The sequence below is a fragment of the Aedes albopictus genome, chromosome 1 (assembly GCF_035046485.1).
Source record: "Aedes albopictus strain Foshan chromosome 1, AalbF5, whole genome shotgun sequence".
NCBI lineage: Eukaryota > Metazoa > Arthropoda > Insecta > Diptera > Culicidae > Aedes > Aedes albopictus.
The window spans coordinates 171993069-172018254 of NC_085136.1; the positions used below are offsets into that span (position 1 = coordinate 171993069).

At 35.6% G+C, this 25186-nt stretch overlaps 1 protein-coding gene and 1 long non-coding RNA gene across 5 annotated transcripts in view; one reads left to right on the forward strand and one right to left on the reverse strand.

The window, feature by feature from the left end:
- Nucleotides 1-25186, forward strand: part of LOC109405285 (homeobox protein homothorax) — a 534195-nt gene that overhangs the window by 301189 nt on the left and 207820 nt on the right. For 2 of the 3 annotated variants that reach the window (XM_062850402.1, XM_062850455.1), the window contains exon 9: nucleotides 2551-2583. The exons of the other annotated variant lie outside the window; for it this stretch is intronic. In XM_062850402.1, coding sequence (XP_062706386.1) covers nucleotides 2551-2583 — 33 coding nt within the window. The remainder of the gene's footprint in view (nucleotides 1-2550; nucleotides 2584-25186) is intronic. 3 annotated transcript variants of the gene reach the window in all.
- LOC134288197 (uncharacterized) lies at nucleotides 19459-19988 on the reverse strand. Of its 2 annotated transcripts, none has more exons than XR_009997813.1 (3): nucleotides 19863-19988; nucleotides 19717-19805; nucleotides 19459-19640 (listed from the first exon to the last, which is right to left on the reverse strand). It is a non-coding gene; the product is annotated as an uncharacterized LOC134288197 (long non-coding RNA). The 2 variants fall into 2 exon arrangements; XR_009997810.1 differs by having other exon boundaries at nucleotides 19704-19805.

Below are 25186 nucleotides of genomic sequence, written 5' to 3' on the forward strand. Positions count from 1 at the left end.
AAACCGCGAACTGCACCGATGCTTATGAAAACAATAATATTGCTTGCCAAAACAGCATGATTTTTGTTGATTTTTTATTGTTATTACTTTATACGCTTGAACTTTAACACATAGATGTGGTTTGTAGAGCTGTAAAATAGGTTAAGTGGTTAAGGCTCAAGCATTCGTCATCATTTTTCGGAAAATAAAAAGCAGTTTTCTCGCTGCAAATCAAAACAAGGATCATGAAAATATATTCACTGCATTATATTCCTCATGTGGAGTACGGTGAATATATTTTCATACCGTCAGTGGGGGTGTCATTGGGCCAAAATTGCATAGTACATCTCTTTGTAGGTCGTTACAACAATGTTTTAGCTCTAAATGAATGTTGTATTCGGTAGACACGTTCATTTTTATACTGTTTAGGATTATTTAAAGTGAAAATGCTTTAACTTTAATTTTGACAATGATATAACTTAAATTAAATTGGCCCAATTCCACCCCTTCTAGGGGGTGGCATTGGGCCAAACACTAAAATTCAAACAAAACAGTTCAATATGAGATAATATCGCTTGAAAATCGAAACTATCAAATATATAGATACTTGCCCACAACTCATCAGTGTCTAGTCACTTCAAAATAACATCACAGACAAACAAACGTGACAATTTTACCACATCCATTGTAAACGATCAACGTTCCTACACAATATATCCGCTATCCCATAAATATAACTCCAACTAACATTCTCAAAAGACGAAAGTAATATTTCTTAATCATCTGCCTATTAACTGATATGCGTGAATTTTAATTTTGCATGAATCTAACATTTATTTCCAAAATTTTTCACCGTATTATGCATAAAAAAATGTGAATGCTCTCAGTCGTTTTAATTCACATTTGTAAGGTTCTCGTGCTGATTGCATTGCTTTTATATGGCCCAAAGTCACCCCCAAAACAAAGTATTTGTACTACAGCTTGAGTAAATAAGTTTTTCATGCAAAATAGTATACAAAACCAAGAAAATTTATTATACTTTTTAAAACAACTACCCAACACACCCAGAAAACAGTAATTCATTACATGTTCGGTTTCAGCTGTTTTCTGCTGGGCATTTTAAAACTACGATATTGTACAGTACGCCTAACCATAAAATTCAGATCAAGTTTTCTTAATAGAAAATTAACTAAATGTGACTTTTTTCTACATCGGATGGACAACGCAAGTTATATTTACCGTTTACCATCCACTTTTTGATAATCACTTTGATAAATTTTAGTATTTTGAGCGAAACATCTTTCTTGATTTTTGGCCCAAAGTTACCCCCCAGGCCCAATGTCACCCCGACTGGCGGTAGCAAAAACTTTTGTTTTGAACGAAAAAACTGCGTTCAAATGTTTGATGATGACGATGATTTCAATGACGAAAAGTTCAACGTTAAGAATAATAAAAACTCCTAAAGGTAGGCAATTCCTGAAGGAATTGAAAGACTAACATCAATAAATCCTAAATCGCATATTTTATTAAAAAGGAGTATTTCAATTGTTTCGTAAATGAAATTCAACTCTAGGATGCCATATCGATTCAATACAGTTACTTTGAACCTTAAATTGTATGATATGTATTCGAATGTTTGAAAAAGATACATTCTCAAACAATCAGTTTTCATTTCAATTTCATGAAACATTTCAGTAATCAGATATACATGACTTACGCTGTTGTTTAATCTGTGAATACCCTCAATATGATTTACCCCGCGGATTGATGTTACCCTTTTACGGTAACTCTTACGTTAAATGCAATAAATAAACACACAAACAACAATGATTTACTCCAGGATTGTAAAAATATGGCAACAAGTTTTACAGGTAACATTTTTTATGGTTAACGACACACGATTCTTAGGGCATTGCCTATCTTTAGCTATATATTCGTAATCAGGGACCCCGATTTTAGTAAGTAAGAGTATTTTGAACACAACATTGTTCACTATACAACCTGTAATTCCTCTACTAGTTTTTATACAAACTTTGGTTTTAAACCGTGGTGTCGTGCCACAATATTTTTTAAAAATGTTTTCACTATGGCTCTCTGAAGGGTCAAAACCTTGGGTAATTTTAGATTTCATTCCATAGCGCGAACTTTTATGGAAATTTGTTGAGAAGTGTCATTAAATTTAGGATCTTTAATGATGGTTAAAAATGGTAATTCCATATACAAAGGTTATTTTAAAAAACTTCACGAACTTTTCGGTTTATAGTTTAGTAAAAAAAAATCTTATTATGTGCTACTTTTTTGCTAAGCTATCATAACAACATAGAAGAGTATACCTACCAAAAAAAAAGTTATTCCTACTTCAATTGCAACAAACAATCTTTGAGTATCTTTTGTATGCCCATTCTCACCTCCAACGACGGTATATTTTTATCTGAACACCGAAGCAAAAATGTTTGCCGTAGTTATTTCAGAACATTTAATAAATAATATAATAATTCGTTGTTCAGTTAAAAATCAAAAGCACTTTCTTTCATACGAAGATAGTAAAATTATGTTTACTTCTAATTGCAGTTGCTGTTGACTTTACATCGACAAGTATACAGGGTATGTTCATTTTATACTTTAAGAATTGCATAATTCACATACATTCGATTCTATTTTTTATATTTTGTTTTTGGAACGGCTCGTTTTGTTGCTATAACTCAGCCAATTTTGAACCAATTTACTGGAATGTTCGCATTCGGATATTTAGTACTGTATGTACAAATTGTCAAAATTGACTGAATAATAGCAAAAACGACTTTTCTAAATAAAAAAATATTTAAACAGAACTCGAATGTTTAATAAATGGATGGACAGGATTTGATTGATTAATGCAGGCCTACTATACCAAATATTTGTATAATATAATCTAGTGAAATCAATATATAGTGGGGCAAAATTTCAGTAGAAAACTTAATTTTAAATCAGAACTAGTGTATTAGTTCGCATTTTAAGAGCAGGGCTTCCATTTTCAAATTACCTCAAACTTATTATAAGAACAATTTGTATTTTTTTTTCTTATTTTTGTCTTAATAAGAAAATGAAATTATCAAAAAAAAAAAAAAAACAATTAAACACAAAGTAATAATGCGTTGTATGTTTTGATTCTTATTTTTGTATTTTTTATCGTGCTTACGACTGAAAAAAAAGGATTGGAATCAATCGCTGTTATGGAATCAATTGTGTAATCGCCTGGTTTACGAACACGATGAATTTTAGTACGATTTCCCATAAAACCATCGCGATTTTAATGGCTATCAATGATAGTAGGGGTATTAGGGGCATAATGGACACCCTAAGCAAATGAGTATGTTAGGCCTGTATAACAGACAAAAACTTAACATATTATCGGTTGGCTTACAACTTTAACTTGTTTCCTACGTATTTCAATCATTTACAGCAGGTAGAATGTCATTATTGTGAAGAAGTAATAAATTGAAAACCGTGTGTTTTTTGGGGCTGGCAGGAAAGGTACGGGGCGAAATGGACACCCATCGGGGCATAATGGACACCCCTGCAAATTTTATGCTGTATCTTTGAGAATATCGACCAGTTAAGTAATTTGCCAACGGAGATCAATACCACATAATATAATACTCCATCTTAGACGAGTTTACACAACTTCAAAGTTAATTAAATAAATTTTAGGCTAAAATAATCGGATTGAATTTTTCAAACTCTCTAAATCGCCTAACAGTATGCAACGCGCGTACATCCATTCAAAATTGCCAGTGTTCATTTCGCCCCGAATAGACTACAACATTGAAATTGCTATTTTCAGTGTGTTCTGATCAAAAATATAATACTTCATCCATTGCTAACTCTACGTATACATGTAGATGAGCTAACAATACACTTGTTTGTATGGTGGACACACTCAATCACTCGTAATGCCTTATTTGCTGCTGCTTCGAAATTATAAGAATTCCACCATATGAAGAACACACTTCAATTTTAATGATATTTTGGTTATTTTGAAGGAATATAAATGGTACTTTTGAAAAATAGAACAATAACTTGTTCATTTACACTTATGCGTTGAAAGTTTTACATAAAAATCAACGGTTTCGGCAAAAACAGGGGTGTCCATTTCTCCCCGGGTGTCCATTATGCCCCTAATCCCCCTAATAGAATCATAACTGGTTCATACCATCATTAAATTTTGCATATCTATCTGAAATTTATTCAATGTGAACAAGAAATGTCATTTTCCCACCAAAGAAAAGAAAAATTACATCACATTCTCATCATCATTAGTCCTGCACCGGATGGAATCTTTGATCAAGCGAGAACATCCATTCCCTGTGGCAAAGCAGCAACGAAGAAAATAAGCTCTGAAATAAGTTCAATCGATTTTGCCCATGCAAGGAATGATAAATGAGCAGTTCTTCTCTCCATGATACTTAAAACCAGCTGAATTTCGTTGTCCAAATGAAAACAAACCATATACTACCACAGCGACCCGTTGCCGGTATGCTATTCATACTTATGAATCTATTAATTTAATACTAACACAGTTGGAAAAGGGGTGTTTCATACAAACATACGTTAACGGGTGGAAGCACACGTATACGAACAAAGCACGTGGTCTCGGCTCGGTCACGGATGTTGTAAGCAAAAGATGCATATTCCGCCAGTCTAAGCAAGTCCACATGAGAGAACCAATTGGAAAATGTTCTCGCATTGGAGTTAACTTTGGTGAAGGTGGAAGTATGACATGCAAAGTTGAAGTTTGAGAATCTGCTCGATCTGGTAGATTATTCGTAGTATGAAGTGAGTCTTGGAGACGTGTGAATGAGACATGCATATATTTCTATGGTAACAGGCAAAGGAACATGCTAGTACTTACACGAGACATCAACTCAGTAACAAATTTTGAAAACGACGTATAATCAATGCTACACCATTGATTATACGTCGTTTTCAAAATTTGTTACTGAACTAACACATGAAGTTGGTCTACTTGAATAGAAGCACTAAAGCTAGTATGACACTCTTTGACCAATGCCAAATATTTGACCACTTTTGACAGCTAAATTTAGACCAAGGTGTACCTGGCAAATAAACATATTTGTCACTCTCGAAAAACGAATAGGGACAAACAGAGCCAAACCACCTGCCAAAATTTATCTGTCAAAAGTGGTCAAATATTTGGCGTCTGGGCAAAGAGTGTAATAGCACCCTAAGCGAGAAATGTAGCTTCAAACAACCATCGGTATCTATGGTAACATGCCAACTCTTCTAATGGCGCCGCCATCCTAACAGATCACTGGAAACTATTTTTTTTTTATTAACGTGTATTTTAACGTAAAAATTAGTTTAATAGTTATTTATGTGACGAGTTACAAAAAGTTAATTTTTTCAGCACGAGTCGTACATTTATCCAACGAGGCTTGCCGAATTGGATAAATACGAAGAGTGCTGAAAAAATCGAGTTTTGTAACGAGTTCCATACAAAATTTTATGCAATGCTTTTTTCATAATGCAACCCATTTGAGTTGCATAATATTCATAATGCAACTCAAATGAGTTGCATTATTAACATTATACAACTATTTTTCATTATGCAACTCATTTCAGTTGCATAATGAACCAGTACGGAAAAATTTGCCATTACGATACTAAAATGAGTTATATAAAATATTAATTATGATATTGAATTGCATAAAGATAATTTTCAAATTTAATTCGTATAGTGTGCTGTTGAGGACGACAAGAATCTGTACTTTTATTTTAAAGTAATATTTTCTAATCAAATAGACTAGAAGAGGTTCTTGGATCCATCATAAAACCAAAATAAAATGTTTAAGGTTTTATGACGTTTCTTAAAATCTTCCAAGACGAATTGGTCATCATAATATTAACTTACAAAAAATCGTAAAATTACCTTATATATTTTAATGTACATTTTTGCCAAATAACACAGCGCAACATTTTTTTGTCTCAAGGAGCAAACTTATGTGTCTCTGTCAGATTTTGGGCCTCTGAATTTGAATCTGGGCTCAGATTTGCTCCAGCACGTCACAATTTTGAGCTATATCTCAATTTATAGGGCAAAATATGCGATTTTGGGCTTTTTTGACTGCAAGCCATAAAGCATGAAAATATTTTTTTAAGCTATCAAAGGATAAATTGGTCAATTAATATCTAAATTAATGACTCATGCAAAATATTTCGTTTTACCAAATCAAATTTGATAAATTTAAGCATTTTATATCAGTATGTAAACTTGCATGCAACTTAAGGAGGATGAGTCGTTAATTTACATGTTAATTGGCCAATTCATCCTTTGATTGGTTAAAAAAAATATTTCCATGCTTAATGGTTTGTAGTCAAAAAAGCCCAAAATCGCATACTTTGCCTTATAAATTGAGGTATAGCTCAACATTGTGACGTGCTGGAGCAAATCTGAGCCCGGATTCGGATTCAACGGTCCAAAATCTGTCAGAGATACATAAGTATGCTCTTGAGACAGACCAAAAGTTAATTTTTGTTACGCTGTGTAATTTACCTAAAATATTTATCTTCACGAAAAAGTTTCACCAACATGGCTAAAAATTGTATGTGACATTGGGCTGAAAATCAAGAAAGAAAGAATCATTTCACAAACAGTTAGCATTAACATAAGTGATGATCAGAAATGGATAATATATCAGTAACAATTTTTTTTAAAACGACGTATAATCAATGCTACACCATTGATTATACGTCGTTTTCAAAATTTGTTACTGATATGATCGATGTAACCTGTGACAACCATCTGGTCTGGTGTAAGAAAAAGTCAACTTTATTACATTTTTCGTGAAGTGTTATTTCATTGTTAGACATACCATGCAAAATCCGTTTCATAAAATGTCCCGCACCTTCAGGGTTTCAGAGTATATTGAGCAGTTGTTTTGCAAAGTCATATGAGTTATTCCTAATAGAAAAATATGATACAACGTGTTTCACAATCCTTTCGGGCTATCATTATGATCATGCATGGAATGGAATGATACAATCGTTCACCTAATCAGCAGTGTATAATACATTTTTATTAGGAATGTTGGTAGTGTCTGCTGTTTTTTACTGCAAATATATTTATTCAGGAGGTGGCTTTGGGCTTGTTTAATGTGAATTTCAGTAAAATGGAATATAAACTTATATGTCAAACTTGTTTACGTCGGGTATAATTTCCAGAAATTTTTGCTGCATAGGAACACAACATGGTGATTAGCAGAGATTGTTCTCAAACTTAGAAGCAGCCGTTTTTTCTTAATTTTACAAGAAAAAAAAAATATGATTTTCAAATGAAGGAAAACATACACAACAAGTCGCAAGCCTGTCAATCTGTAACGAAGTTCGGTAAAAGTTGCTAATTTAACTGATATTTTTCTTTTAAAACAAACCCAACGATTGAGATTTCCGTAAGGCCGGTCATTTTTTCGAGTTTGTAACAGGAATAAATCACAATAATATATCTTTGTTTCTTACTTAGTTGTCAAAATATCAAAAATGAAGTACATATTTCCGAATTTGATGTACAGAGGGTGGCCAAAATGTTTGGGATAGGCAACTTTTTTCCCACACAAAAAAATTCAACATGATATAACTTTTCATAGAGTGCATCAAAAAATCTCAAATTTTGACTGTTTATCAACCTGTTATATGTGCATCATTGGTACAAATTTGGGCTCGATTGAATAATTTTTCGTGAATTTAGCACCGTTCGGGTAAAACACTATTTTTAGACAACTCATTTTTGAGCTGTCATATCTCGGAAATCAGTGAACCGAATTGAATGAATTTTTTAACGTTTATCAACTATATATTGATACTTAATACAACGTTATAAAATGTAAAATTTTCCCACGGCGAATTAAGTTATGAAATTTATACCCACATAGAGCAAAATAAGTCAAATTTACAATGCCACACAAAAATCACTTAATGTGTTCTTCCTTTAATCTAAATAGGCTCTTATATATCTGATTAAAGATAACTTAAGAACAGAAGTAGAAAATCTTTGGACATCAATACTAAAATTTATTGACATTGACTTAAAAAAAAATCATTTTTTCGAGAAAAATCCAAAAAGTGTCATTCTATGATTACTTTTTTCAACGTTCAAAAAGTATCCATGTTTTGATAGTTTGTGAAGCATTTGTATATTGTTAGTGTACGTTCAAAATTTCATTTTATTCGGTTCACTGGTTTCCGAGATATGACAGCTCAAAAATGAGTTGTCAAAAAAATAGTGTTTTACCCGAACGGTTCTAACTTCGCGAAAAATTATTCAATCGAGCCCAAATTTGTACAAATGATGCACATATAACAGGTTGATAAACAGTCAAAATTTGAGATTTTTTGATGCACTCTATGAAAAGTTATAGCATGTTGAACTTTTTTGTGAGAGAAAAAATAGTTGCCTATCCCAAACATTTTGGCCATCCCCTGTATATTATAGCCATTTATAAAAATGAAGTCTAGTCTGTTTCATTAAGTGCTCAAAATAGGATCTTCTGCTCGTCAAGACGGGAAGTCTGACAAAGGTAAAATTGTCGGTACCACTGTATAGAAGCTTGACTATCTTCTTCTTCTGCATGTATATCAATTACAGGGGCAATGAAAAGCACACCATCGGTTGCATTAGATGCCCTTCTCAATATGTTACCATTGCACCAATTTGTTCAACTACAAGCGGCAAAAAGTGCCCTGCAGTTTCTGCGTCACAACAAACTGCTAGAAGGTGATCTAGTAGGACATTTGAAGATCGTCGAAGACTTCAATTTAAACTCAAATATTAAAACAGTAGAGGATTGGATGATAACGAAGACCAACTATGATGTTCCCTTTAATGTGGTTAAACCAAGCCGCAATATTTGGGATTCTGGTGGGCCAAGCTTACGTCCAGGTTCTATTGTATTTTATACTGATGGGTCTAAGATGGGGGAAAATACTGGTGCTGGAGTTTTTGGCCCAGGTATAAGTAAAGCTATACCAATGGGATGTAGTCCCACTGTGTTTCAAGCAGAGATTCAAGCCATATTAGAGTGTGCTAATACTTGCCGGTGGAGAAATTACAGATTTGCAAAAATCTGCATCTTCTCAGACAGTTAAGCTGCTCTAAATGCGCTAAGGGCATTCACGTGCCAGTCCAAGCTAGTGTGGGAATGCATTCTTTCTCTGAAGCAATTGTCCAGTAGGAACGAAGTGGCACTATACTGGGTGCCCGGCCATTGCGGAATTCAGGGAAATGAAAACGCCGACAATCTAGCCAGACAGGGTGCAGCATGAGCTTAGTAGGCCCTGAACTATTCTGTGGAGTTCCTGAGTGTACTCTTAGGACGAAACTTAAAATATGGGAAATGTCTATGGCACGCTATGTCTGAACCAGCAGATTATGAAAATTGCATGTACATCGGGTTTCTTTCCATAAAACATCAGTATTCAAGCTATATTTTCATTTGCAGAAGGTTTCAAAATATTCTATCGGGGAAATTTTGATTTTTCCATCTTTTTGACCGTTTTTCATACAAGTTTGCTTGAAATCCTCATTTTCGGTTAATTTCTCTCCCATACAAAATGTATGGAAAAATTTTCACCGATAGAATATTTTAAAACCTTCTGCAAATGAAAATATAGCTTGAATACTGATGTTTTATGGAAAGAAACCCGATGTACATTCAATTTTTATAATCTGCTGGTTCAGACATAGAGTGTATGGTAGACAGAAGCTTCTTCTTCTGTATGGCTTTACGTTCCCACTGGAACTTGGCCTGCCTCGCCTGTTTTTTAGCTCTTCCACAGTTATTAATTGAAGGGCTTTCTCTGCCTGCCATTTCATGAATGTGTATACTGCGAGGCAAGCAAAATAATTCACTGTGCCGTGGGAGTCGAGAGCCGACCGGAACGGTAATCGAACCCACCGTCTCTGGATTGGCGATCAATAGCCTTAACCAGTAGGCCAACTGAAGACCCTAGTATGGGGTTTTACGACTGGAAACTTGATGGAAAGGGGATGGCTTTCTCAGTCTTTGAATCAAGAACGATTTTTATCTACATTCCCGACGTTTCGGCCTAGGGATTTGGCCTTTTTCAAGGGTCGTAGTGTCTACCATCTATCGTTTTTGTGGCATTTGCATATAGAATGCTCTTCTGGGTTGCTTTTCATGTATACGTGTTGTTATTTTAGATTTTTAATTTTTGTATAATACACTGTGCACTGGTAACGACTGTTTTAAAAGAAGACCCTAGTTTATATATTTAAACAGATCGAAAAGAGGCACAACTTTTGCCATTGTCTCAATTACAAGCTCAATTATCAGTCAGCCAAACAAGTTCCAAAATACTAGATATCCCTGGACATGTCAATTCGTTTGTTGGCTGTACGTATAAAAAATGTTTGAGACCACCCTTAACGGATTCAAAGTTATTCCAAATTTTCAGAAAACATTTTTATCCTCAACGAAACTTTTTTTTTATTATTTAAAATTTCTTAAATTATTTAAATTTTTTGATACGGGATTATACCTAAAGCCCCATTATACATGGGCATCTTAAAATTGACAATTGCTGCTATGGTCGTCATCCATCAAAGGTTGCTATGATTCGCTTCATGCTGAGAAAACATATGGCTTATTTCTTATTTGGTCAATTATTTCAACTCGTGAGAAAGGTTATACGTGCACAGGGTCAACTATTTTACAAGGAAAGAACTCAGGAAACAACATCTGTTAACACTAATGAATTTAAGATCGATTTTGGTTTCTTTTTGGACAATTATTTGACCCTGTGCACTGGGATCTTAATGGATTCGGTAATAAGGCAATCCACAAGACAGATGCGATCAGCTGTTTTTTTTTGTTTACCATGGATTTTTGACATCCGATGATCGGGCTGACAGTTGAACACGAAGGAATTTGTTAAGCAACGACGACACTTGACGAAACTTTGTTAAGTTGTACTCACAATGTGTATACACAATAAAATTGCTGAATTTCAGCAACATTTTTGCTGAAGATCAGCACAAAGTTGCTGATCAACTGTCAAAATTGCTGGATTGTTCAGCAAGTTGAAAAATAATTGCTGATACTCAGTAATTTGTATTGCTGAATGCAATCAGCACGCAAAAAAATCAGCAAAGTTTGCTGATTAGCAGAAAAAATATTTTGCAAAATACACTTCTGGCTGTCACCCCCATCGCGAAAATTCGTTATGGACTTATAGTTGTTTATGTAACATGTTGCAAGCAGTAGGGTTTTTCAGCACGAGTCGTGCATTTATCCAACGAGGCTTGCCGAGTTATGAACATTATGTTATGAACATCATTTTAGTTGCATAATGAACCGGTATAGAAAAGCAGGTAATTATGATACTGAAATGAATAGTATAAAATAAAAATTATGATACTGAATTGCATAAAAGGTATTCTAGCAATCAATTTCTCTTCATTTTTATGTTTTCGATTATAGAGAAAAATTGAATAATTTTCCAGGATATCCTGGCCAAGCAATCAACGAAAGAGAAAATCTATGGAGTGAAATCGATCAAAGCAGTTACGCCGGTATGATAAAAATAAAGGCTTCATTATTTTAGTATAGCTTTCCACTAGATCATATGTTTTTCGATGCTCTACACTTTACCATAATCTTTCGATTTTCAAAATCCTTCAAAATTTGCCGATCCATAAACCTTTAAGAAGCTGCTAAATTGCGGCAGCATCATTTACCAGCTACTATAATGAAAAAAAGAGAGATATTTGGGGTGGCATGTGTATCGGTGCTGTTGTTGCTGCTGATATGGCTGGCTGGTGTGCTCTCCGGCATAGCCCGAGTAGGGCGAAGAATGCTGCTCATGTCACTAGCAGACATGACTGGAACTGACATATTATTGAGGGTGGCGGGTGATTATGTTCGTTTTCTTTATCGATACCCCCAAGTTAAATAGTTCATTTAATTCTCCGCAAGCTTTAAAGGTGAAGCTAGTGTTTTTTACGGTAATGTTGTCTAAAGATTGGGATATTTTTCTGGAGTATTGAAAACTTTTCACAAAAATACATTGCAGACATGTTTGAAGCAACCTAAAGCAATTATTTGTGCAATGAGTTGCAAAAAGATTCCACGTAGATCGAGTTTTAATCATCCTTCCCCCTCATAGACAACCTAGACCAGTTGGCCTTATGTTGTGGCGACCGTTTCGGCATACCAGTCACAGTGCATTAACCTATAATAAACGTATTTTCAACAAGGCCGCATCAGTGTTTGATTTTTATTTTTCAACTCGTAAAAATGTTTTTTTTTATATCTTCTTTGTTAGGAGCAGGGAAAAGCCCTGCACGCTGAAACCGCTCAGCAGCTAGAATGTGTAAGCCCTTCTCATAAGTGCATAATTTCCAGACTATAAATGTGTAACAACTACACATTCACAAAAACAGCTCGTACACTCTTCTAGATGCGAAATATCAATATTTTTTTGTTTACTAAGGTCACTAGTAAACCTAGCTAGAATGCCGTACAACATTTTTTGCGAATTCCACACATGATTTACATGTCATGTAAACTTCAGTTTAGTCATGTAAACTTAGTGTTATGATGGTTTACAAGATATATCATGTAAATTTGTGTTATATGTCATGTAAACACACAGAGTCATGCTGAATTACATGACATATGATGGAAGTTTACATGATATTTTATGACTTTTACATGATATGCCATGTAAACTTATGTGATATCCCACGCTCCAATCATGTGCATCATATGTCAAAGAATTTTATACTCTTTTTTCGATCTGTGCACGATTTTGCGGACGCAGGAGCTGTTTTCGTGAATGTGTAAGTGTTACTCGTGTTTGGTGTAGTTTGCAAATTATGCACTTTAGTGCTGAGCGGTCTTAGCGTGTGAAGTAGGCATACTTCAGTCAATAAAAAAAAACTTTTCACATCGTAATTGTTATTCATTTATTTATTTAACGAGTTGCAAAAAGATGATTTTTAACAACTGTTGAGTTCATTGCAGTATTGCACTCTAGATTGACTAAATAACGATCGTGTTCAATTTCTGTAAAATAGCACTTTTCAGCACCTTTACCAGCACACTTTTTTTACTAACTGCAATGTCTCCCATAAGATCCAGCTTCTGATTTTACATCCACTGACCATCTTGAATCCGATTCCAGACGATTTTCGTTCCGACTCGGACTGCAGATCCGGTGAAAAAGCAGCTACTGAAGTTACTGCTGCGACTTCTGTCTTTGCCCATTCACAACAGTTTGACAACTGCAGCCCTATCATAGCATATGATCGAACAAAGAAGAAAACCACCCCGACGAAATGGATGGTCATACGTGGTTCCTTCTAATACATGTGTAGCGAGAAAAGATTATGCTGTTTGAGAATTTTTATAATTGCCAAAATATGCGTGCAACACGTTTCAAAACTCGATTTTTTCAGCACTTGTCGTATTTATAAATTTATATAAATGTACGACTCGTGTAAAATTTTGCTCCCGTCGCGTTTTCTTCTCGCGCTGCCGTTTTACAAAATCCTTTCGAGTTTTGGCTGAAGAAATGTTGAGTGAAAAGTGAATGAAGAGATATGCAACGGTTGGTAACGCTACGAAGCCATCCGGGAGTGATAAGTGCGGAAATTGCATTAGAGTATTCAGGTGAACTTCGTTTGGTGGCATTCTAGACTACCGGCTAAAAACTGTAGTGAAAGCTATGTGCGATTCAAAGAACACTTTCCCGTGGTTCCATTGGTACCTTTTTGTCTCCACGATTGTAAATCAAATTCGGTCCTTACAGCTAATGGCGATTCGCTGACGATAAAACTTATGATTTATGTGTGCGGAAATATTGTGAATGAATTTAGCTCCGTGTTATATTAGTCGAAGCACTTGGTGTTTATCTTCGCGAGTTCAAAATCTACCGGATAGGGCTGATCGTGATAATGGCAGTAGAAGAGCCCGATCTACGTGATAACTTAATTAGGAAGAGTAACCAAAGTTCGTCAAGAAATTTACCAAATATTTCTAACAGCAGGGCATTAAATGATCATAGAAGCAGTCCCCAGAATAATCACCAATCAAAACTCCTGAAGAAAATATGCTCATGGACAACAAGCCTAACTCAACAAACGGGTGATATATTTCCATCATAGATGGCATAACTATTAATCTCGATTGCATATTCAATTATCGTTATACACATTTCATCAATATTCAACCACATACAGTACGGAGCGTTTGGTACGGTATGTCCACGCATCCTTCCACCCCTGTAGATTCTAGAATTGTTTCGACGCTTCACGTAACATTTAAAAGTCAAGGCATTTCCAAGAATCATCTTTGCGATAAATACTGCGCAGTAGGCCTGGCCGCTTTGATGCTTGTGTCATATTCTGGATATGCCACAAGCTTCAATATTGACAAGAAAAATAGTCGGGCGTGATCCAACCCGGTTATTTTCCAGGATGCTTTCTTGTACTGGCTGCGTATGTATTACATTAGATTAGATTAGACTCGTGCTGAAAAAAACATCATTTTGCAACTTGATACATAAATAACTATTAGTGATTACTTTTACACGTGGTCAAAGATACGCGTGAGATAAATATTTGCCTAGAAACATACCTGTTTTCAAATTTTCCACCAAAGTGATCTTTGATAATACTTGAAAAAAAGGTCGCCACATGGTCGAGTGGAGTGATGACTGCTGCGACTGCACATGTTATTTGCATTGCGATTGAATTTTGACCTCCATTTATCTAAGACCTGGAAAAGCAGTCGCCATAATTGTGTCTTTCATGCAATGCACAATATGCGTCAATATTGTAGAAATGTGGAAGAACCTACCGATGCATCGTTCGAGGCAAATGGAAATAACACTGATGTTGAAGATTTAAAGTCAGATTGGTTCACTGGTCGTTTACCGCTCGACCTAAGATCCACAAGGTAGAGCTGTATATCTAATCACATTATGTCACGATTCTTAAACTGAGATGCTCGCCTCAATCGAAAAGCAGGGAAATGAATGCAAAGACGACAAAAAGCAAAGAACTGATTCTCTGATTTTCTCTTCCTGATTTGAATACACATTTGTTCGCATTCATTTAATTAAAGCAGAAAACGATATGTTATCCCGTTCCTATATATCTGTAGCACAAAAATATATCAAAATAAGTTGGATTGAAAAACTCGACTTAATTATTGGGGACATCAAGGTAAGGTAAACTCGAAGTAGTGGTGGAACAAGTTTTTTCGATCGATTCTTTTTATCATGACAGCGGTCATGCGGCGATCAGATGGGAATGAGAATCTCTGATCTTGACTGAGGCACACTTTTTTCTTTGGTATTTCGTTACAAGCCTTTATCATCCGTATAGTATTTGTATATCGAAGTGGGACAGTTGAGTGCATTCAACCTATAAGAATTATTATCTCAAGAAGATTCACTGTAGTCATTTTTTTATAATTTTTAACCCTAGTATGAAGTTGGGGTCAATATGACCCCAAACAGGCACGCTGAACGTGCACTACGTCATCGTGGTGCGAGAAGCCTAACATCTTAGGAGGGTTAAGTTGCGTAAATCAAGTCCTGTGTAATATTGTGATCAACAATTCAATCTTTGATTATGAAATCGTGAAGTTGTAGCAATCCGTAACGTTTCATTCGCAGTTTCAATTTAGGAGTTATACCTATATGTTGAGGTAGTGCAAAAAATCGTTTATTTATTATTCGTCAAAAAGCAAAAGGTTCTTAAGTATGCTGTTTTAAATTTTCATAGAGATCCAAACAGTAGAAGTAAAGATATAACGTTTTACGCCTCGCTCCCTTACGGGCGCATAGTGTATATTTGAAACCTTAAACGTGATTATCTCAGAACCTTTTTTTTTTTTCAAAACGTCGATGCGGTGACTACGATTGTGGAAACAGTTCTCAACCGATTTTACCTAACCATGTTCGAGTGTTCCCTATTTATGTCCATGAACGATTAATATTTTTCTTTAGAATTTTCATATTAAAGACTCACGGAGACAAATTTCGTTCGTTTCAAACAAAAATATTCATGTTTATTCGGTAAACTGATAAAATTTTTAAAACTAAAAATTAATTTTTAAAACTAACTCAATTACATATTGATTTCTACAATACCCATTGAAGAGCCCCCCGTTCCACCGTCGAGAACATAAACAAAACTCTCGAGTTCCAGCTGCAGCACCAAACAAGATTTCCTCTTGCAAAAAAAAGTCAAGTTTCACCAAAAGTTTCCACGAAATCCCATTGATTTCGAGAGCGTATGTTATCTACATGATGCTGGCATTGAAAGTGCTACGCGGGAAGTGGGTTTTCCTAGAGAAGGAAATAACTTTGTAAAATTAATTGGAAAACAAATATTTCCGTAGGGCCGGCCTGCCACAAAAAAACAAAAAATTTTACATTTGTTTCTAACATAACCTGTCAGAAGATGCATGTTTGTTTCAAAAATGGATTGAATTTACTTCAAATGTGACGTTCGATTTGCTCCAAACAGTTTTATTTTTGTTGCCAGAACAAATTGACAATTTATTTGAGTTTACCTAAAATATTTTTGATTTTACCATGCTTTTTTCTGCGTGCTGGACTCGAAAAAAATGAGACACAAAGAATAATGTATAACGTTTGATTGTGTGCACAAAAATAGCTGATTTTTTGATCAGGAATAGTACATTATGTGTAGCTAATACTATAAAAATTTCATCAAAATGAATTCTAAAATGCTTCTAAAAAGTTCAAAACATCATCTAACTAAAAACGGATTAATTAATCTTCGTTTTCTACACAATCAGTACCTGAACTGGGAAAAAAGCCTTTTAATCGAAATTATATGCTAAAAAGTTTGCTAATTGAATTTCTCATCACGTACACCAACCCGCTTTCAATCAAATATTGTTTTGAATTTTAAAGATCGTTCCTGCTTCCATGTTAGCCTTCCTTCATACAAAAGCTGGAAATTTTATATTGGCCGTAGACTCTGTGCAGAACCGCGCTTCTTTCGAGTATGGACTTCTGCACGATTTAATGCTGGCCTGCTAACTCTCACAGAAAATTTGACGTTTGAACGGAGCGGCACCGCTCAAACGTCAAAGTTTTATGTGATAGTAAGTAGGCCAGCATAAATTCGTGGAGAAGTCTGTACGCAGATTACGGGTGGACACAAAGATGTGTAGACGTAAACTTTTTTTTAATAAATAAATAAATAAATAAATAAATAAATAAATAAATAAATAAATAAATAAATAAAGAAACTTGAGCTAGATCACCTCCCTCTGTTTTTAGGGCTCATAATCGTTAATGGTAGTAGTAGCGATAGTCCACTGACACATTCAGCTGTACCTATCACTACCGGTTTCGTTCTCCTAAGAATTACACCAAATATACTATATTAACAATATAGGTCACTCTTACAAATTTTTGGCGACTCCTTTTTAGTAAATGTGTCGCCACCAAGCGCCAGAAGAGGTACTACTACACACTAAATGCATGCGCTATACGAATGACGTTTATTTTGTCGAACTGTCGTTGCATGGTGGGGATGCCCATTTTTTCAACTACTCAAATTAGAACAAATTTTATTCTCTCTTCTTCAACATTTTCTGGCGTGATGTATACCTATACGGAAAATCGATTATTTATTCATCATTTATTCTTTTTTATTTTTTCGAGAAAATATCGCATTGCTCAAAATACAATTATTGACTTTTTCCGACAACAGGTGCTGTAAACATTCGCCAACGGTGTCTCCATGTCGTTGTATGTAAAAACGCTAAGTGACCTATATTGTTAATATAGTATATTTCTGGAGCTCGATTTGATTAGGTCGTATGTGCTTTTGTCGATATAAAATTCAATCAGTTTATTTTAGTTATTGTAGCAATATGGAAGATATTTTTGAGACTTTTAATGATGGAATGGAAAGCTTATTTTGTAAAGATTCTGCTGTATGTATCAACTTTGTTCAATTTCAACAGTTTTCGCTACAATATGCGAATCCAACTGATCGAATTTTTAATCGACGAAAGCACATACGACCTATTCAAATCGAGCTCCAGATTTGATTACACTCAGAGATTGAATTTTGGTTATTTTTCCGCTGGATTGAACAACAAAGAAGTGCCGACAACGGGGGTTGAAAACTTATGTGTGACATTGCTCTGCTATTTTTGCAACGAATTACAAAATGATGATTTTGTCAGCACTCGTCGTATTTATCCAACTCGACAAGCCTCGTTGGATAAATGTACGAGTCGTGCTGAAAAAATCATCATTTTGTAACTTGTTCCATAATAGTAATTTATGCAACGAGTTGTAAAATGATGATTTTTACAGCACGATTCATAAATTTATCCCTCAAGGCTTGCCGACAATGACAAAAAAAAAATCACAAGGATATGTCATTTCCATCCAACCCGGGAGCTTCTTGACAGCTGCCGAACAACGTCAGCGTACCTAAAAAATTTGGTCCGGGTGGTACTGTCAGATTCAAAGCGGCGAGCGCTACTTTTGAAAAGGACGAAAACCGACAATAACAAACCACACAAAAAATAATAAAACATTAAACAGAAACCTTATTTTGTTGTTCCCGCTTTTTTGTGGTAGATAAATGCACATTAAGTGCGGCATGATGAATTTTGTTTACTAGAAGCGGCAATTATATCTATAAAACGGGTAAAGGCAAAACAGTTGGCTTTCATAAAATTGTTAAGAAACTCATGTTTTCTTCTATTGCGGTTATTAAGTACCAGCAAGTAATAAATTAGGTTACTTATGCTAACATTTTACAGCCACATATCTGGTGGCAAAGCCAAAATGGAAGTTAAAAATAATCATTTGTTGATGTTTTTTCCCAGTTTGATCTTCGGTTTGGTCTAGCATGCGCAGTCACCAATTTATATGGAAGACCGTTTAAACATGTGCTTTTATTACATTTCCTACAACAAATAAAAAAGAAAAATCAAAATAATTTCAATTTAATGAACATTAGTTTTTGCGCTTCTGTTGAATACGTCCTTTTGATACGAAACGCTAGCCTCTTGTTGGCTTCCACTCACCACGAAACAAAAAGATGCTTTCGCATGGACAAAAATTGTTGCGTCAGTGAAGGATGGACCCGTTGTTTACGAACAGTAGCGACATCTGCGATTTGCAAGTACACGCTAACCCTCAGCTACCCAGATTGATGTCAAAGCGACCCAGATCGAGCAAAACTGCAGTTACTCTAAAGTGGGTAAAGGTGCCTTTACTCAAATCTGGGTTACCGATGTTGGCTGCAGAATCTGGGTAAAGGTTACCCTGATTTAGACGTTTCTCATCCGGGTATTTTCTACCCATTTTTACATAAATGAGTAAGCGTTCACATTTGCATACACAATACGAATCTCCCTTAGTTTGGCTGGAAAAGAAAATCTCAAAAGAAACTACAACATAACCGATTTATTGATGTCTCAAGTTTTCTACAAGTATTAATAAATTTATTGTAAAACGGCTCCTTTGACGATGGTAATGATTCATGTTTGAGTGTTGCAGCCTTCTTTCCCATGTACTGTTTAAATCTTTGCTAAGATTTTCGCACCAAGCTGACCGTCGAGCTGGGAAAGATCCTAAATATATGGGAAAATCTAATCAGCGATTAAATTAATCGATTGGCTCGAGAAAAAACATACCTGTGACCATTACAGATGGTGACCGTTGAATAATCGTTCCGCTTGCATCGGAATCGAGATCGGGACCAACTTTATTCCCGCCTGATAAGCGGCGCAGATTGCCTGAACATTTAAAGAATTTCAATGAAGAACATTTCAAGAACAACATGAATTACTTACCAGTCAGAAGTTTTCGCCATCCAAAGTTCCTTCGGGGCTTTTTTCGGATTAAACGCCTCTACGGCGAAAAATTTCTCCAAGTCCAATTTACCCAGATATTGACGTCTACACATAGCAAGCAAAAATGGGTATCGAAATTCCCGTGAAGACCCGTTTACCCACAATCAGGGTAAACGTTACTCTTCTGATGCGAGATCGATTACCCGGATTTTGACAGCTACTAATGACATAAAAATCCGGGTAGAATCGACCCAATCGATGGGTAGTTTCAGGTTAGCGTGTAGGTACGCGAAACTGAGCTCATCTGTCAAGTTACGGGGGGGTTGTTTCCATCAGTACTATCGTGCTTTGCGTGATTCAATGGGGACGACCACGTGCTCCATCATACGAGACACGAAAGTTGGGTCAAGCAAGCCGTGCCATAACCGTCACAATTTTGCTAGTTCATATCGTGGAAACCTTGATTGTTGATCAAACAATCGCATTATGATTTATAATGGAACTGAAATGACTTGCATTATGAACCATAATGCAATTGTTTGGTATAGTACGAAAAAGTAGGCCGTTTTGTTGCTAAAACAGCTAGTATAAACATAGAATTTATAGTGTTGAGTTGCAAAAATAACTTTATGCCATTCGGTATCAAAATTTCAATTTTATATAACTTATTTTGGTATCATAATGGCCAACTTTTCTGCACTGGTTAATTATGCAACTGAAATGAGCTGCATAATGAAAAAAAGTTGCATAATGTTCATAATGCAACTAATTTGTGTTGCATTATGAACATTATGGAACTCTAATGAGTTGTATAATGAAAAAAATCATTGCAAAAAATTTAGTAAAGAACACGTTGTAAAACTCGATTTTTTCAGCACTCTTCGTATTTGTTCAACTAGGCAAGCCTCTTTGGATAAATGTACGACTCGTGCTGAAAAAATCAACTTTTTGCAACTCGTTACATAAATAACTATTATACAATTATGTGTTTCAGTATACAACACTTTTCAGTTGCATAATGCTCATAATGCAACTCAAAAAAGTAATATTACAGTATGCGGCAGGAAAAAATGCGAAAGTGTTTTTCAACTTCAAACCTCATTTTCGTCCATTTGACGTTAACCAATCTATGTTTCAACGTTCCATGATCTCTAATAGGCTAGTTTCTGAAAAGTAAATTAAAAAAAATCCATTTTGGTCACTAATTATTACAGGGCGGCGCCTGAAGCTGAAGACAATCAAAATTTTCAAACCGCAGAAAAGTACACAGGTCGCTAAATTTCGTATCTGGTAAAACAAAATTTTTAATTTGCTCTACAATATCATCAAATATATTTACTTATTTCATCTAATATGTAAAACTACATGGCTCTGGATCAGTTTGGTCTGGCTGTTCATCGAATTTAAGCAAATTGTATTACTGTTATAGTCATTTTGTTTAATGACCATTGGGCGCGCAGTTTTTTGATACCCGCTTATAAGCCTTACATTATCAAATGTTAAACATCAAATATGTTTATTTTTATTTGGCAGTGCTAGAATATAGACATTGACTGATACACTGTCATGGAAAAATAGTCATATATATCCCATATTTAGCGTGTAATAGTGCCTTGAACTTTTCGCATTTTTTCCTGCCGCACCCTGTATAACATTATGCAACTATTTTTCATATTGCTACTCACTTGAGTTGCATATTGAACCAATACGGTAAAGCTGGTCATTATGATACTGAAATGAATGTCATAAAATTTTAATTGAAGGGCTTAGAAGCAATGGGGAAGCAAAGCAGGAATCGTACAAATATGACGAGTGCTGCAAAAGTCGAATTTTGCAACGAGTTGCATACAACATTTTTGCAATGAGAAAAAAAAATCACTGTAATACGATCATTTCCATCAGTATCATCATGCTTCCAGGTGGTTAACGGGATCACCCATGTCCCATCAAGCTAGATGCAAAACTTGAAGCAAGCAAGCTGAGTTATACCCGTGACAGTTTTTCATGCTCCTAACGTGGAAACACAGGTTGTTGGTCAAACAATTACATTATGATTCATAATCTTAACCACTAGGCTACTAGGCTACAGTGCAATACTATAGTGCCAAGTTGCAAAAAAGCTTTTCACCAATTTGTCATCCTAGGCCGGGGCCCGTGGCGCAATTAGTCACACGTTTGCCTCATAATCAGATGGTCATGGGTTCGATCCCAGCCCCGGCACTTTCGTCAGTTCTTCTTTTTCCCTGGGAGCAGCTAACACTGACACTCTTCTGAGCCCATAGCTCAAACGGACCCAGCTACATGGACATCGGCGAACGGCACCTCATACTTCTCAGCTCATACTTAATGGACTCTCAATCGGACTGGAAAAAAGAATCACACCAACATCAACATCCTCGTGCTCATCATACTACTATGATAGGGTAGAAAGTGAAGGCAGCGCAACGACAACCAGTTCGATATAGTAGAATTAGAATAGAATACATTTAGGCACTGTACAAAGTGCAAGTACAGCTTCCAATTGGAATCGCTCACGCAGTGCCCTAGTGAATAAAATAGCTGGTCATTAGGTCAAGTGATTAAAAAAATGTCATCCTATAAAAAATCTTTCGATTAACGGCTACGCAGTCTTGGGATTTAAAAAACGAGTTGTTTTATTCACCCGACGTTTCGACACGTCGTCAGTCACAAACAATCCACACTTCCATTCCTAGAAATGTGCCACATTGCTAACACAGAACACACAGTCAATAAAAGAACAGACATAGACAGGCTAAGTACGACATACGCAGGGATACTACACAGTATTAGGAACATTGACAAACACAACAAATCGAGAAATGATAATAATTTAGACGAAAGTTAGATTACTCCGATAGGGCATCACCGCTACCAAAATGAACGGTCCGAATAAGGGGGTATGCTAAAGAGGGAAAATTTTCGCCATTGCCAAAAAACCGTTAAACTGAAAGTGATTCCGAAGTGTAAGATATTTTAATGTTATAGTTTTAAAAGGACATAATTAATCGATAAACCGCACACCCACTTTACAGCATGTACCAAAAACGACACAAAAAGGGACAGTTACAGTTAGACAAAACAATTGACAAAAAACGATAGTAATTATGTAAGTAACTGAGCAAATTTATGTTAAGACAAAATTGTTCAAAACCCAAATACCAATTACAGTTTCCCCCTGAGGAAGACACTATCCCCGTGTCGAAACGTCGGGTGAATAAAACAACTCGTTTTTTAAATCCCAAGACTGCGTAGCCGTTAATCGAAAGATTCAACCATACAGTCGTATTTCAATACCTATAAAAAATGTTTAGAGTTTCAAAAACTCAGTCAATTTTGAACCAATTGACTTGAAATGTTATACACGGGTAGATACTATACCTATCTCACCACATTCCAAAAGTTGTGTCGATTGGTTCAAATTTGACTGAGTTATAGTGGAAAACATACGAATATAGAAGCCACCGCCCAAGTGGCGCGATTCCCTATTGTAATTTTTCAAACCATCGTAAAAAAAATCTTAAAAAAGTTCCAAAAAGCTTGAAATCTGAATTATTTTTTAATATGCTCAGCTCAAAATCGTCAAATGGTGCATCTGGGCTTCTCAATTATTGACGGTTTCACCCAACCCGGGAGCTACTTGACAGCTGCCGAACAACGTCAGCGTACCTAAAAATTTTGGTCCGGGTGGTACTGTCAGATTCAAAGTGGCAAGCGCTACTTTTGAAAAGGACGAAAACCGACAATAACAAACCGCACAAAAAATATTAAAACATTAAACAGAAACCTTAATTTGTTGTTTCCGCTTTTTTGTGGTAGATAAATACAAATTAAGTGCGGCATGATGAATTTTGTTTACTAGAAGCGAAAATTATATATATAAAACGGGTAAAGGCAAAACAGTCGGCATTCATAAAATTGATTAGAAACTCATGTTTTCTTCTACACTGAAATAAATTTTGTTGTGGAAACTACCGATTCCATAGTAAAATTACTAACCGTACCTATGATTCTCAACCGACAACAAAATCTGTTAAGGTAACTGAAATATGCTTGAAATTACTATGCATTGTAGTAAATTCAACTAAAAGCGTAGTCGTCTCAACAACAAAACATTGTTAATTTTTCGTGGACACGCATTTTACAACACATTATGGTTAAAAATACAATGCTCATTGGTTAAATTAAGATTATTTTTGGTAATGTTAACTGCACTGCTAGTTAAGTTGACAGTGTTTTAGTGGAATTAACTGGAAATTGTTGTTGGTTGAGAATCATAGGTACGGTTAGTAATTTTACTATGGAATCGGTAGTTTCCACAACAAAATTTATTTCAGTGTAGTGCGGTTATTAAGCACCAGTTAGTAATAAATAAGGTTACTTATGCTAATATTTTACAGCTACATATCTGGTGGCAAAGCCAAAATGGAAGTTAAAAATAATCATTGTTGATGTTTTTTTCGAGTTTGGTCTAGCATGCGCAGTCACCAATTAATATGGAAGTCCGTTTAAACATGTGCTTTTATTACAATTCTTACAACAAATAAAATAGAAAAATCAAAATAATTTCAATTTAATGAACATTAATTTTTGCGCTTCTGTTGAATACGTCCTTTTGATACGAAACGCTAGCCTCTTGTTGGCTTCCACTCACCACGAAACAAAAAGATGTTTTCGCATGGACAAAAATTGTTGCGTCAGTGAAGGATGGACCCGTTGTTTACGAACAGTGGCGACATCTGCGATTTGCAAGTAGGTACGCGAAACTGAGCTCATCTGTCAAGTTACGGAGGGGTTGGTTTCACCCCTTAGGCAGCATCCATTTATTACGTAACGCTAAAATTGACATTTTTCGACCCCCCCTCCCCCCTCCGTAACGCTTTTTTGTATGAAAACCCGAAAATTTTTGTATGGACCGTAACGCTCGGCCATACTCCCCCCCTCCCCCTCGAGCGTTACGTAATTTGTGGATGGCGCCTTATCGAACGCCAATCAGCAGGCGAGAGTCTGACGTTTCTCCGATCTCACTAACACAAACAGCAGAAGAGGTTCTGCTTGAATCGTTGCGATGATTCACAAATGCCGACTGGAAGTTGGCAGCGCGTTTTGTTATGAAAGCAATATACAATATAATACTCAACTACTTAAAATGTTGAATGCAATTCGTTGCAAAATTCAATTTTGGTTGGCCTCATTTAGGCATAGAGTATTTTCGTTCTTACTTACGTTAAATGAGCAGTTGAACAAAAACAAATTTCCGTTAACTCTCCATTAGTCGCGCTATTGTATATTGTAGAACACATTGA